Raw genomic sequence first — 15,466 nt, 5'->3', positions numbered from 1 at the left:
GTGACCTCTGCGCAGATAACCTTGTAAGTTAATAGGTGTTTGCTACCCTTCTGTCTATCTCCTGCTCTTGACCTGGGATGGAGGGCTGCCCTTCCCCAGGCCCTGGGATTTTCCGACACTAAGCTCTATCAAGAACAAATCTAACTCTTTGATCTCCATTTAGTGAGCACCTAATATCACACAGGAAATAGGACCCTTCCTGGATACTGCAGAACTAAGGGTGTTTTTAGCTTCATTGCATTTCTTTGTCTTTGTCTCATGGAAGAGGGAGGAGATCTGAGCATTTTTATAAAAAGATGGTGATTATCACCAGAGAGCAAGAAATTTAAGGATATGGAAAAAAAGGATAACAGGTAAGGCACCAACCTCCAGTAAAGAAAGAAAATTACTCCAGAGCACAGTGGAAAGAACAGAGACAGGGTGTCTGGTCAAAGGGCAGATGGAAGGAAAAGTGTGGATTCCAAGAACAGTGAAAATAAATGTCCCTGCATCCGGGCCCAGCAGGGGCACAGAAGCAGAGCTCAGTGGGGCTCAGAGGCCAGAATCTATGCTGGAGGGAGAGTCAGAGCAGAAAACCAGGGCCAGTCAGAGGTAGAAATGATACCTCAGGGTTCAGTAGAAGAAAGTGTCCCAAGAGAACACAGGAGAGGGAATCAACACTCAACTTGGGAGCCTCAGGGCTCTCTGTGCTCTGCCCTGGGAGTGAAGGCCTTCCTGGTGGGGAACAAGAGGGTGACACTCCCTGAGGACGGCGGGACAATTCAGTGCCATGCGAGTTATGATGACACCGTGAGCAGAGTGGCGGCTCCGCCATGTTCACCTTGGACTTATTTGCAATTGCCAGAGTTGCTGGATAATATCATTTATGATTTTAGGACATATATGCCTACAGTGACTGTGGAAACCCTGGGTGAGCTCTTCAGCTGTCCTTATGACATCACCTGACTCTCAAATGGGAAAGATTGCGCCCAGAAGGTTAACAGCATCTGAGCACCTGATCACCTAAGTCACATGGAAAGAAACAGTGTTTCTAACTCATGCCATAACCTGAATTATTTTCCCAAGATATTCTTCAGGGTGTCGCTTCCAGGGAAAGAAAGAGATTGTACTCCGAATTGATTTTTACTTTGCTTTCAGCAAACTCTAAATGCAATGCTTGTGGCTGGGGAATAAGTCATTTTGATTTTTAACTGGAAACTGCTTGGCCAGTAAAACTCAACAAATGAATAGAAAGAACTTTAAGCTACACAGATGAAAGAAAGCATCAGAGCGGAAAGGAAACCTTCCACAGAGAGTCGAAAGGTCCTGTTGAAACCAGTTCAACAGAAATAATGTTAACCTAGGGAATCTAGTTAGTGCTTTGGTTTGAGAAAACAATTCATGTTGCCCTTTGGAAGCTCAAGGAGTCATTCAACTTGCTGAAGCAACTGGATGAAGACTCTTTTCTCTACAAGGGAGTCTTTTAAAGGCAAACTGTGATGGCTGGTTTGACTATCTTATCTGACAAAATGCTCGTGTGTATATATACACGTATGCATAAATATGCGTAAGTGGTCATTCTAAACCAGTGGTTCTCAAAGAGAGGCAATATTTCCCCCAAGGGATATCTGGCAGTTTCTGGACAAAGTTTTTGTTGTCACAATTCAGGAGGTGGGCCGTGCTATTGCAACTAGCGGGTATAATGCAGGGTTGCTGCTAACCATCCTGCAATAATCAGGACAAACTCCCTCCCCCCAGAAAAGAATTATCTGGCCCAAAGCATCAATAGTGCTGAGGTGAGAAACTCGGGTCTACAATCATGAGCTGGTACTTGAATGAAAAGCCAGTAAATCTTTGTAGGACTTGAAAGCTCCAAATAGTAAATATTATCATGGCAATTACAAGATTTCATCTTTATGCGAACTATCAAATAAACGACTGAGGGAATGGATTACATATGGTGCATACATCTATCAATAACATTGTGTTTGCTAGTGTGTGTGTACCCATAGGCAGAGGGCTGAATTTCAGCTGGCAGGTCTCAGTACCTGGCCAACTTTAACTTCAATTTGGGTGGCTGGAATCACTTTCTATTTGTTAATTGAGCAAGCGACCAAGTTCTAGCCCAGGATTCAAGGGAAGTCTTCTGGGGGTTTCTGATTTCTTCAAAAAAAAGGACACAAGGGACGTGGTTCTTCTTCCACTGGATATTGTCATGTCTGGATGCAGTACCAGGAATTGTAGCCGCAGGTTTGCACCCATGAGCAGAGCTAGCCTGAGGACCAACCTGACAGACTGTGGGTGGCAGAGACAGTGGTGACAGGACTTGGGTCCCTTACTAACTCTTGAGTCATTGAAGTGAGCAACTCTGAAGACACCTACCCTGACCTTCCAGTTGTATGACTTGACACCCTGTTTTAAAAAACTGTGGTCAACTTATATGTGGAATCTAAAAGAAAAAATGATATAAATGAACTTATTTACAAAACAGAAACAGACTTCGAAAACAAACTTACGGTTACCAAACGGGAAACGTGGTGCGGAGGGATAAATTAGAAGTGTGGGATTGACATATACACACTACTCTATATGAAATAGATAATCAACAAGGATCTACTGTGTAGCACAGGGAACTCTACTCAATATTCTATAATAACCTAGATGGGAGAAGAATCTGAAAAAGAGTGGCTAGATGTATATGTAGAACTGAGTCACTTTGCTGTACACCTGAAGCTAACACAACATGGTAAATCAACTACACTCCAATATAAAATAAAAAATTAAATAAAAAAAAAACTGGTCAAGTTACTTGGAGCTACCTAAAGCCAAACACATTCTTTTACACAATTGCCTGAAACTTTCATGAAACGTTAGTAATTTCCCTTTTTAGGTATCTAATAAAGAAGTTAAGAAAGAATGCACATGAGGCTACAGATATCTTTGACATGACATCGGATTTCCTAAACTGCAAACAATAATATGAAAAAGCAGCTTCAGTTTAAGGAACGCTCATATCACCATTAGCTTTATTATTACGTCCTAAGTGTGGAGAATATCACTTCTCTTCCGAGTTGGCAAAGAGCCATCTGATACCTTTCCACACTGAAATCCAAAAGCGGGTACATTTTGATTTCTTTAGAAAATGAAGAAGTTATTTTATTTTTAGAAACAGTGACAGTTTGCTTTTGAACACCAAGTCACCGGGCATCACAGACCAACGAGAGGGGAAACTGGGAGTGAAGGTAAGACTTACCGTTGAGCCATTTGGAGTTGTACTGCGCGGTGCGGAGAGGGGGCAAGACGCCCAGACTTCGGTAAATGGCGGGATCGCGTCCGGGGAAATCCATGGCCGTGGCTGCATAGACCTCACCGCCCGCCGTGAGGAGAGCCGTGGAATTGTGCCGAGGGCTGTAAGGACAGCGCGCCATGCCGCTGATCTGATCGTGGATCTCCGTCAGGTTACTCAGCTAGGTGTGAGGACGAGACAGAGAAACAAATTATCCCCCAGGAAACCCCTTTAAGAGCGTTAATGGAGCATATCCACCCAAACTGCAAATAAAGCATGCACGATAAACTCTCTGGGGCTCATACAATGTGACAAACTTCTGCACTCTGACTTGGACGAGAACAGTACACGGTGGTCATCCTTAGACAATCTACCGATCAACCTCTCTCATCATCCTTTGAGAGTTACTGAACCTCTGGCTTTTGGATACTCACAAAAGATGAAGGGAGATTATTGTCTATGACTTTATTTATAATGCCTGGGACAGTGCAGATTTTTCCACTTTAATTTAAAAACCCAACTTCAATATTTATAGAAATACAAATTGCAATAAAAATTAGGTACAATTTTATCAATAAAAGTGAATCAAAATATTATGAATAGCCCAAAACTGCATTCATGGGTAAGGATGCATGGATATTTAGCACCACGTAGCCCAAATTTCCAAGCCTTAAGTTTTTAGTTTTCAGAGAGGCAACTCAGTGCCTTGCAGTCAAGTGGGGGAATCCAGCATTTGAGGAGCTGAACCATCAGTGAATGAGAAAAGTTCTTTGGATGGGGAGGGAATCTTTGCTCTCCTCTGGTTTCTTTACTCTTACCTGAGAGGTACAAGAGCAGAGGGGTTAGGCAGGGGGGCTCCGATACACTGCCTGCTTTATTAGACGTGTAGCCCCGGGTAAGCTACTTCAAGTCTTTAAGCCTTAGACTCTTATAAAGTGGTGACCCAAAGGGTAAGCACCACATAGGGTAGATGTGAGGATGAAGTTGTAAGGTGCTTCGGACAGGCCATGGTACCTAGGGATCTCTCCGTGAGCATCACTTCTTATCATCAACATCCTCCCTTTCTTTCCAATAACTGAATGTTATTTGAAAATAATGAATACTAAAGGAGGATGGTAAGCTCAGGTCTTGAGAGAAAGTGTGTAACCAGGAAATTAACATAATGATATTTCTTCATCATGTTCCTGGAGGAAGATCAAATGAATATCCCATATTAGGAAGATTACATGTGTGCTCTGATAACCCGGCAGTTCTACGGGTATAAGACCTGGATGCTGAAAATGCCCCTGTCAATAATGACAGGTTAAAATAAAAAGACAGAGGGTGGCATATAACTTTACTTTTCGTAGGGCTCCATTTGTTTGCTAGTTTGCTTTACGTTTTTGACACCCTTCTCATCCAATTTGTAAACTGTATTTTCTTCACTTGGATTATAATTTTAGGTTATTTTAATACTTAACAGCCTCCCTACGATAAAGAAGAAAAAGAAATAAGAATACGTTTAGGATTATGTTTAGGGTCTGGTGGGAAATAAGCTGGTAGAAATAGTCTGAAAGCATATTTAAATTTAATTAAACAAGCTAGAATTATTACCAGTTCTTTATATAATAGTGTTATTAGTAATAGATCAGTACATCAAATATTTACTCAGTTTGACAAAAGGTGTTTTTTAAAATTAAAAAACAACTCTTTGGAGAATAGAAACACGTTTAAAACTAGGGTTTTAATAGAATGCTTGGATTTTCCAGGTATTAAAATCTGTCAAAGTTCCACCTGAAGCCGTACCGTGCGGTTGGTGCAGACCGGCGTGAAAGCGTTGGTTCCACAGGTAAATAACCTGTCGCCACCCACCAACAGTACCCGGATGTAGTTCTGACATTCCTCCTGAAAAAATTAAAAAATCACAAGAAACTTGTTAAGGAGGCCTGAGCGCAAGAGGAACGGTGAATATGAATACATCTTGTCTAGTTAATAGATTAGATGTTAATTAACCAGTAAAAACAAACAAACCAAAAAATCTTCTCGGATACTGACCAAAAAATAACAACAGAACTCTAAAATAGTCTGACTTTTCTCTGCACACTTGCTCAATCGAGGATATTTGTAAAGATAGATATAAATATACGTTCAGTTAAAATCTCAAAGCATGTGTCTTCTTTTGATGAATGGGCTTTCATTTTGAGTTGTAGCTGATAACAGTGTGAGCCCTAAATTGCCTTTGACATATATTAGGAAAATAAATAAACACTGCTCATGAAACAGTGTCTTAGAAAACTTCCCCAGGAACTTGAAAAAACATGGTGAATGCTTCTCCAGATGCTAGGGCCACATGTGAAACTCTGATTCCAAATTGCAAGCAGTTTCACATAAAGTTCTCAAAATGCATGCACAGCAAGAATCTATAAACATGGTTGATTCTTTGATGAAAAATTAAAATACAACTAATAAGTCAAGGATGTCTGGAACAAGAGGCGTGAAAGCTCATGCTGAGGGATGGCTCACAGCTGAATTTTTTTCTGTGGTTGCAAAACATACATATAAGTCTAGGACATGGTCATAGTAGTGCAGGAACTTTCAGGTAGAACGCTCTTCATTCACTCAGCCAGCAAGCATTTACGGATTAGATACTCTTCGGCAGAGACTGTGGAAAAAGCCACAATCTAGGCCCGTAGCGCAAAATTAAAATACACGGAGCTGTCCACGTACTCCAATGAGGAGTCACCGGAGAACAGCATATTGCTAGCTCCAGAGGAGAGGGGAAGGGAGGAGGTGCAGGAAGGCTCCCTGGAGGACATGACACCTGAGATAAGTTTCAAAGGAAGAGTAGGATTTGGTGAGGCTTCCTTGAGGAGGTACCCCCTGACACTTGCAGGATTTTACCAAGCAAAGGAGGGAAAACGCATTCTCAGCAGAAAGAATGGACTGTGACAAGGCATCACGGTTGGAGAAAGCACCGTGCTTTCACTATGTACAGAAGAGGTAGACATAAGCTGGGGAGCCAGACACAGGCCAGGTGTGCCAGACCAGTGAGTTTACTTTTTATTTTGAATGTGAAGGAACCGTTTTATGTTTTTACTGCATGCAGTTGTCGTTTTTTTAAACATCTTTACTGGAGTATAATTGCTTTACAGTGTTGTGTTAGATTCTGCTGTATAACAAAGTGAATCAGCTATACATATACATATATCCCCATATCCCCTCCCTCTTGCGTCTCCCTCCCACCCTCCCTATCCCACCCCTCCAGGTGGTCACAAAGCACCGAGCTGATCTCCCTGTGCCACTGCATGCAGTTTTGACCTGAGGTGATGTTTGTAAATGAAGGACCACTCTGGACCATGTGGAAGCTAGTAGAGATGTGATATGGCAGTTCAGGAGACAGGCAAGGAAACTACTTCCATAATTCAGTCCCTCCTGCTTCCGTGTGAAAGGGCAAAGTCAGACTCCAGCAAATGAACAGGAAATGGTGACTGACCAACCAACCAGACCTAGAAGATGCTGTATGATGATGTATCGGTTTGACACACATTTCCCCAATCAGGAGGATCTGGATCTAATGGCACAGCAATGCTCTCTTCAGTGGAATGGAGCCTCAGTCTCCACGAAATGTTGATTTGCCATAACTCAGCCTGTGGCATGGCCTAGCTGTGGATATAAAATGAGCTAAAATATTTGAATTTGTTTTCTAACTGTAAAGTGAAATATCAAAGGTAGATAATTTTCCTAATACTACTACTAACAATAAAAGCAACAAATTGTCCTGCAGTCTAAAAAAAAACCAACCAAACAAAAAAACAACTAATACGAAACTTTCTTTGATTTTTTTGTATGGAAATATGTTAATATAAATGTTTCAGACATTACATGAAATTTCTAAAAATCTTATATGTTCTGGTATAATGTTATAAGTCATAATTCTAGTTATTACTTTAAAATGTATATCTCAGAAATAACTAAATTTCCTTGCCAATTGCATTATTATGAACTTCCATCAAATCTTTAACCGTGGTCATTTTTAAGTCTTTTGTCATTTACAGACAGTTCTGGGTGTACTCTGATGCTTTTGCAAAAATGTTCCTATAAAAGGGTTTCATCTTCAAGGAATTCATGGAAAACACTCTGACAAGTACAGGTTTCTGGTAACTGACAATGAATAAGCATTTTCAGAACTCTAATGGAAAACTGATGAATTCATAAAAGTGCTAACAAAAGATCAAGATGAAAAAATTAATTACATGGGACTGAGTGAACTGATGAGGAAGATTATAAGTTTTGTGACTTTCTGTTTGAATAAAAAAAAAAATCCCACGAGGACTCAGAGGCAAAAAATATACCAATCAATTTTCACTGCAAAGTGAAGGAGCGGTTACAGGGGAGGATTCCTGGACTGAATGTCAATATTATGACAGAGTGTGAGTGTGTTTCGTGTTTGGTAATTGCAATCATTGTTGCTTCTGTCGTGGTCATCCATTTACAATGCTTGGTGTCAGTCTATTTATCTCCTGTAAAAATAAAATACAGGGTGTGTGTGTGGAAAAAAAAAAACAACAAATTATCATTGGCTGCTAAACTGAAGATACTTTGAGGAAAAAAAAAGGACAGAATGAAAGATCGAAATTAACTATTGGACGAATTAAGAAATGAGTGTCATAGGAAGACAATAAACTGAGTAACTGAGAAAGGTACACCTGATGGGGAGGCTTATTTTGCTCTGTTCTGTTTTGCTTTTATACCTGGGAAAGGGAAGGAGAGTTCTGAAGAGAAGGAACAAACCAAGACATCAAAAAGGCACATCGTTATCCCTTCGCACTGTCAGGGAGCTCTCACTCGGAGAACACAGAGGAGGGGTGTGCCGCCTCAGAGAGCAGAGGGGCACAGAGTTCGCAGAGACAGGATCAAGGCCAGGGTGGAAACCCCAGACCTAATGGCGTCTGAGGGCACTCCAGAAAGACAACTCGGGGAACACAGGGCTGAGATGGCTCTTGATGGCCGGAATGGACAAAGCAGACACAACAATGACACTATAATAAAGAATGAGAGAAAATTACAGACAGTGGAGAGATGTGGAGATTTTGTTTGTTTTCTGTTGCTGCTTTTAGAACTCTCTCAAGAATGAGTCAAAACATAAAAGAACTTTTCGCGTTTTCTTTTTTTAAAGCAGGAGACTGACACAGGTAGAAATGCGCTAGAGGCAGTCATATCACCGTGAACTTGGCCAAGGGTAAGTTATTCCAAGAGAATCATCCCCATTGGAAAGACGTGCTCTTATGGCTGAGTCTTTCGGACCTGGTGAAGAAAAAGGAAGGGCCTCTAATCAATTTTGGGAAGAGAAACAATAAAGATAACAGATGTGGTGTTTATCTTAATCTCCCAAAAGAAAGACAAAGTGAAAACAGGACCGTAGGTCATTAACCTTCCTGAAGGCCCACTACAAACTTGATGAAGAACTAGAAAGATGGCTGGGGATGTGATACCCAGGATGCTGACGTGTGTCAGAGCAGAAGGACAAATCCAACTGGTTGTCAAAAAAAATCCTGGAAAAAAGTAAATGAGGGAGGGCACAATCTTATTTCAATTAGAACAGAGAGGGACTTCCCTGGCGGTCCAGTGGTTAAGACTTCGTCTTCCAATGCAGGGGGTGAGGGTTCGATCCCTGGTCGGGGAGCTAAGATCCCACATGCCTCGCGGCCAAAAAACCAAAACATAAAACAGAAGCAATACTGTAACAAATTCAAGAAAGACTTTTTAAAAATGGTCCACATCAAAAAAAAATTTTTAAAGAGTTAGAACAGAGAATTTAAAAAGTATGTTCTGGAAATCACGAGAATACACTGTACCCTCTGGGAAAGGTTACCTGGGCTGTGTGTCTCCCCGATGCTGATAGGCTCCCTCATGTTGAGTGAGGATGTAGGGAAGGAAGCAGGTAAATGTCAGGAAACAGGACAATCGGACATGGAGGCTTATGCAGTCTTTACTAAGAGGATGCAGGCATCACCAGCTCCGTGAAAGCCGTAGTTGCTTACGGTAAGTGGGGCCTGAGGAGGGTAATGCTTTAGGTAAGCCCAGCATGCAAGGTTGGAGGGAACAGAGAAGAGGATGGGGGGGGAAGAGTTCTGTCCCATCACCAGTGAGGCTGGACGAGCTCTGCTCACCCTCTGTGTCCAATAGGAGGAACCACTGGAGGCGGGGTGGTACTTCCGTGTTTCTTCTTAACTGTCCAAGGCTGAACTCATTCGCCCGACGGTCTGGGTCAGCTCAGCTCAGCCCCTTCCTGTTTCACTCCCCTAAACGTTCCCTCATGGATAATTCACAAACTGCTCAACTGATGCTATCTAGAAGCAGACTGCATGTGAATCCTAAGAAAATAATACATTGAAAATAACAACTTTCTTTTTCTTTCTTTCTTTTGATGAGAGATTGGAGAAAGTCCAAGCAAAACAGAATGTAAAAACAGAAATGAAAGAAAGCAGAAGTACTTTGCTTTGGAGCAGAAGATCAGTTTATGAAGCCGTGGTGGCGCAGTGGTTGAGAGTCTGCCTGTCGATGCAGGGACGCGGGCTCGTGCCCCGGTCCGGGGAGATCACTCATGCCGCGCAGCGGCTGGACCCGTGAGCCGTGGCCGCTGCGCCTGCGCGTCCGGAGCCTGTGCTCCGCAACGGGAGAGGCCATAACGGTGAGAGGCCCGCGTACCGCAAAAAAAAAAAAATTAAGAATGACAGGAAATGGCTGAGTGCCAGGCCCTGTAATACTGAGTCTCTTCATGATGATGATCCCCAAATCCAAATTCTCCTGTGGGAAAATCTATAGTCTATCACTTTGTCAGTCTTTGCTACAGACAGGGGCTTTTCACGGGTTACCTGAACCTACTAGAAGTACTGCTTGGACCACGTGTTTTAAAATATAACACAGAAGTCCTTTCAGGAGGTTCTACTCTAGGTTTATCTTTTAAATGAGCTTATCTAAATGTCCATGATAAGAATCTCACCTGAGAATTTGTTTCTTTTATCCCATTTCTGTAGCTCAAAAATGGCATAAGGGGATTTAAGGAATTCCAGTTTTCCAGGAAGACACAGTGCACATTCCCAAGGCTCCCGGGAGCCTGCCAGCACATGGCTTCTGTTGTTACAATGAAACTCATCTACCTCACTTTGATAATAGCACTTAAACATTAAAATAACCCGCTTGTGCCTGCAGTCCCACCGGTGGGTCAACCTGTCCTTGACTTTGAAGCAATTCCTGCTTGAATTGATAACTGACATGCACAGTTGCTGACTCACCGAAAGAGCTTTTAGATGCGACAGCCGATGCCCACTTGATCTCAAGGACATAAGACCAAGGCCCCAGCAGAGACAGCATGTGTTTGGGGACAATTTTCTTCATGAAATAACTGGGTTTGCCCTGCAGCACTTCATCATATTTATTTCCCAAACAGATGTTCTGCTTGAAGAAAGACTAACTGTGGATCTTGGTGGATCTTGAAAAACTGTACCATCCAATCAGATGTAAATATATATATAAAAACACATACACACACATATATAAGACATATATACATATATAGGAGACATATATATTACATATGAATATATATGCATACATATTACAGAAGCATTTATATAAATATATAGACATACTATTATGTCCATATTTAGATATATAAATATAGATATTTATATGTATATCTATAAAACTATAAATATACAGATACACATATATATGAATATATATTAAAAGAGTGTATGCTATATAAGTGTATTAATAGAGTATATTATATATATTTATTTACCTAATGAGATTGTTTTCAACTGAGCTCTGACTCCAAGGGTAACTTGTTAAGGAACCTCAATTTTATGAACCAAAATTTGGTATATGTAATCTGCACAGGTTGTTAGTATCTGATCTTAAAGAACCCTCCGTTTTTGGAGCAATTATACAGAGTAAAGGCAGTTCTGTAGTGTGCTGCCTGCACCAGTTAACTCATAGCTTTCCAAATATTGGCACCTTGGATGAAAACGTTTCACCCCCTACATCACAGGTTCCCAGGCGGGATGGCATCATGTGTTTCTTCTCTGGAATTTACCTGTTTATGAGCAGAATTTGACAACCTGGGAAGCAGGACCACAGGACACAGCAGGAAGAGCAATACACAGAGCCCTGGATTCTAATCCAAACTCTCCCACTAACTTGCAAAATCATTCTAGGAACTTGGTGTTAAAAATACCGAAATGAGATCACAAACGAGAATCTTTTGAAAATTATAAAGTATAATATGTGCATAAAGGAGCTCTTTCATTCCCTTAATAATCGGTTGTGTTTCCTCTGTAAAGTTCCTAAAGGTCATGGTAGGAAGGGCTTTGGCTTAGACATAATAACCCCAAGCAGACAAGGAGCTTTTGTTAGATCACAAGAGAATCGACTATTTACGTTTAAAATAACATTTGTGTAAAACACATTTAAATACTTCTAGAAGCCAATGCCTAGAGTGATGTTTCAAAAATAACTAAATACAACAGATTTTATTATGAAACCTTTTTGAATCCATAAACAACACAGATTTCCCACTCCTGTTTCCATAGATAGGATGTTTAAGCCATTTCAGGCCAAGTCACCCCTTTTCTCCCAAGTGAGCTGAAAATTTTAAGTAAAATAGAATTCAAAGCTCACCAAGAATTGACAGTCTCCGTCCTCCCTTCTCTGCTACACAGGCCCAAATCAAAGATCTGGCTACATTTTCTTGACGTTGATTCCCTAAATGGTCATTTTAATCAACTGAACGTGAAATGATGTCCGTGTCGGTCCCGGCAACACGGGGAACACGAAGAAATGTGCCCTCTCTCTTCTCCCCTCTGCAGCCCGCGGAGGAATGCTCTCCCCAGAGGACTGAGTGGGCGCAAGCAGTACCACCCCTGAAGGCCCAGCGCCTCATCCACGCTCCACATTCTTGGCTCTGCAGTAAAAGGCATTATGTGGAGAAGCACAGACCACTTTTCTTAGGGTAGGAAAAAATGAGTTCAGACAAAATGGCTAGCATTTTTCGCATTTTTGAGATGTCACATTTTGCATTACTCTATTTCAGGGAGAAGGGAAACTTTGTAAATTTGTGTGTAAGTTTTCATATTACTCTAACGCCAACAAAAATAGAAAACAATTGAATTCTTATTTCTGAACTCAGGGCTACTAAGAAAATCTGAATTCCACTCCCCCAAAGAGATGTTACATTTCAGTCAAATGGACTCTATGGAAATGTCTCCGGATTTGGCTCCTTGAAATGTCAGAACAGGGAAATTGGGGTTGAATGAATTCTGAATTCAGGGGCTAGACCTTTGGAGCTGTTTGCTTCCTTCCCTTCTGTGTTCCAGGAGCTGGGCTCAGGGTCTCTGATGGCTGCTGTGCCAGGTGGCACTTTAAGAAAGCCACAGAGATGCTATATAAGAGAAAGGAACTAGTAACAGAAAATGAAGAGCCCTGGATGTCCCTCTGCTCTCACCAGCCCTGGACCAGCCCAGCAGCGCTGCCTAGGCTGCTGCCTTCATAGACCTATCACATCATTTTGTGCACATGAACTTCATCGCACATGGTTCTGCTACAAAACCGAATTCTATTTCAACCAAGCGTAGGTTGTTCAAAACTGTCTGTGAGTTTATCAGTGTACTTCATGCAACCTAAAAGAATATGCCATTTCTCTTTCTCACATTGGCACTTTGAAATTCATCTTCATCTGTCTTAACGTATTCATCTTTAAAAAAAAATCCCATCCACAAACACAGTTTGAATCGATTTATAATTACTGAGGTTTGCCATTGTTCTTAGCCCATTGAAACCAGAAACATGTGGAACTTAAAGGTACGATTTTCTTTGACAATGTTTGTTTTGCTCATTTTCTTTCTGTGTATCAGGAAACCTCAATTATGTATAATAATGATCTGTCCCTTCTGTGAATCAAAGATATATTCCTAATAGGCATGAAAGATGGCCTTTCCTGTACGTTCTCTGGTTTTTACTTGCTTAATTTCTAAGCATCAAACAACCAATGATCACAGCTTAAGGAAAAATATGGGACGATTTTGATTCAGCAGAAGCAACTTTTCACCCCAACGAGTAATAATCTACTAGTATAAGGCTACCACACGGATTGTTTCAAAATTGTAGACTCATAGACTCTTAGCAGGAGAAACCTTGGCTAGATTAAGTAATTGAATGCTTTCCTTTAACACACAGGAGACTGAAGTCCACAGAGAGGACATTTTTTTAAAGCTCTTGAAATGAATAAATAAGTGTGATCTAGATGAAATGTGAAAGTACTCTTAAAGGGAGAGCAAAATTCAAAATAGACAATGTAAAAGTTGCCAATACAATACCATCTTGGGAATTATGACTGGGATTTTCACCCAAGTCACTGTCTGGCTATGTCTGGAGACATTCTCGGTTATTCTTGGTTGTCATGATGGGAGAAAGGAATGACCGGCATGCGGCAGGTAGAGGCCAGGACAGACTCCACCACAAGAAGTAGCTCCAGCATCGGGAGTGGTGAGGGCAGAAGCCAGATGAAGGCTTACGTGTTTGCTCGCTCCTTAGTGGAGTGGAGTCAAACAGCCACTACAGGCTGTGTCCTGGGCTCAACAAGAATTCATGTGACCCAGCTCAGGGGAGGGGGCTGAATAACTAAAATGCAGCCTGACCAGGAAATACAAATGGCTACTGAGAAGTGTTGTGGAGTGGGGTGGGACAGGTCAGGCAGGAACCCCTGAGGAGAGGGGACACAAAATTCTGGGGAGATGGCGGAGGGAGGCAGGGCGGGGGAGGGCAAGGTGGGCGAGGAACAGTTAGATAGGGCCTTGGAAAGGAAGGGAGGTCCAGCCACCCCCTGACCCAGGGCTACCAACTACACATGTCCCCAGACAGGCCTTAAGACAGGCAGGATTTTGGCGGGGTTTCCCAAAACTGAAGTGCTGCTTGTGGGTGTATCACAGCCCCAGCAAGAAGGAAGGGGAGGAAGAAGACCTAAAGTACCAGAGGAAGATGAAGACAAGAAGAGAAAGGAGAGAAAAGAGGAAAAGTAAAAGGGAGAAGAAAGCATGGGCAGAATGAGGTCACAGACGGTGCCCAGGGACCCTGGGGGCACTGATGTCGCCAGACAAAGGGATCAGTGTTGGCATGAGAACTTTGGAGAGAGAGGCCAATGCTTCCCATCAGTGGATCTTGCTAGAGGAAAGAAAGTCGTTTTTCCCACCCTCCCCCCAGAGGCAGATCTGATTCCCCAGCTTTCACTCCTCACTACGGGGGTCTTACTTGAAGAATTTCTTGTGCTCCGAGATGAGTGAGAAGCAAAAAAAAGGGCAGGAATCCACCTGTCATATCAAACATGTAAGCGTTACAGGGAGGAGAGGAAAAATCAAATAGGAAGAACGTTTTCAAAGGCTTCATACATAATTTATACAAACTCTTCTGAATTTCTTATAGAGGTAAATAAATTTACTATGTACTGATTTATTTATTTTGGGGGGTAATTTAAGAGACGATATTCTGATTCTTTGGAACCTGGTTCCACTTTTAAATCTTCTTGTGCCTCCGATGCTTTATCTCAGAGGTACCTTCTGAGGTTAGATATCTTTCAATAAACAGCATTCATCAATTTCTGCTTTTGTAAAATGTCTCCAAGTGTTTCTCTAGCTAAGATCGCATTTACTTCCTTCTCTCCTTCCTTCTGCCTAGTTCTTTACTTCCTAACTCTTTCCTAGTTTTGGGAAACCCAACGACTAAATTTGCTGAGACCTGCCTCCATGTCCGACTCTCAAAACTGTTGAGTTAAAAGACAAGGAAACAGGAAACGAAATTGGGTAAAATAAAGCGCGTAACCCTCTTGGACAAACACAGGTGGTGTAAGGATCTTTTACCAGCGCCCTCTCCATTTGCTGTATTTTTCCTCAAGCCCTCGGCCCGGGGACCACACTTTGTGCAGTGAGCCCTCTTTGCTGCTCCCTGTGAGTCTGCTTTACTCGGTGACCCAAAGTGTGATTCACATCGGAAAGGCCCACGTTCCAATAAAAGATGATCACTAACAGAATGAGACATAATGAGCTTATGCACCAGCTGCAGAAACGTTTCCTCAAGATGATCCAGTGGGATTTCCTCAGAAACACAGACTTCCTTGGAAAAGAGACTCACGTCTCTTTCTGAGCCCACCAGTCGTGTGAAAGTAGGCCT

The 15,466-nt window shown here is 42.0% G+C and overlaps 1 protein-coding gene across 2 annotated transcripts in view; it reads right to left on the bottom strand.

Annotated features, from left to right (window-relative positions):
• SEMA5A (semaphorin 5A) overlaps window positions 1-15,466 on the bottom strand; it is a 346,899-nt gene that overhangs the window by 155,975 nt on the left and 175,458 nt on the right. For both annotated transcript variants that reach the window (XM_024752519.1, XM_024752520.1), the window contains exons 6-7: window positions 5,051-5,149; window positions 3,233-3,446 (exon numbers count right to left, since the gene is read on the bottom strand). In XM_024752519.1, the coding sequence (XP_024608287.1) occupies window positions 3,233-3,446; window positions 5,051-5,149 (313 nt within the window). The remainder of the gene's footprint in view (window positions 1-3,232; window positions 3,447-5,050; window positions 5,150-15,466) is intronic.

The sequence above is a fragment of the Neophocaena asiaeorientalis genome, unplaced genomic scaffold, assembly GCF_003031525.2.
Source record: "Neophocaena asiaeorientalis asiaeorientalis breed wild unplaced genomic scaffold, Neophocaena_asiaeorientalis_V1.1 scaffold52, whole genome shotgun sequence".
Lineage (NCBI taxonomy): Eukaryota > Metazoa > Chordata > Mammalia > Artiodactyla > Phocoenidae > Neophocaena > Neophocaena asiaeorientalis.
This window is presented reverse-complemented; position numbering and strand designations above follow the sequence as displayed.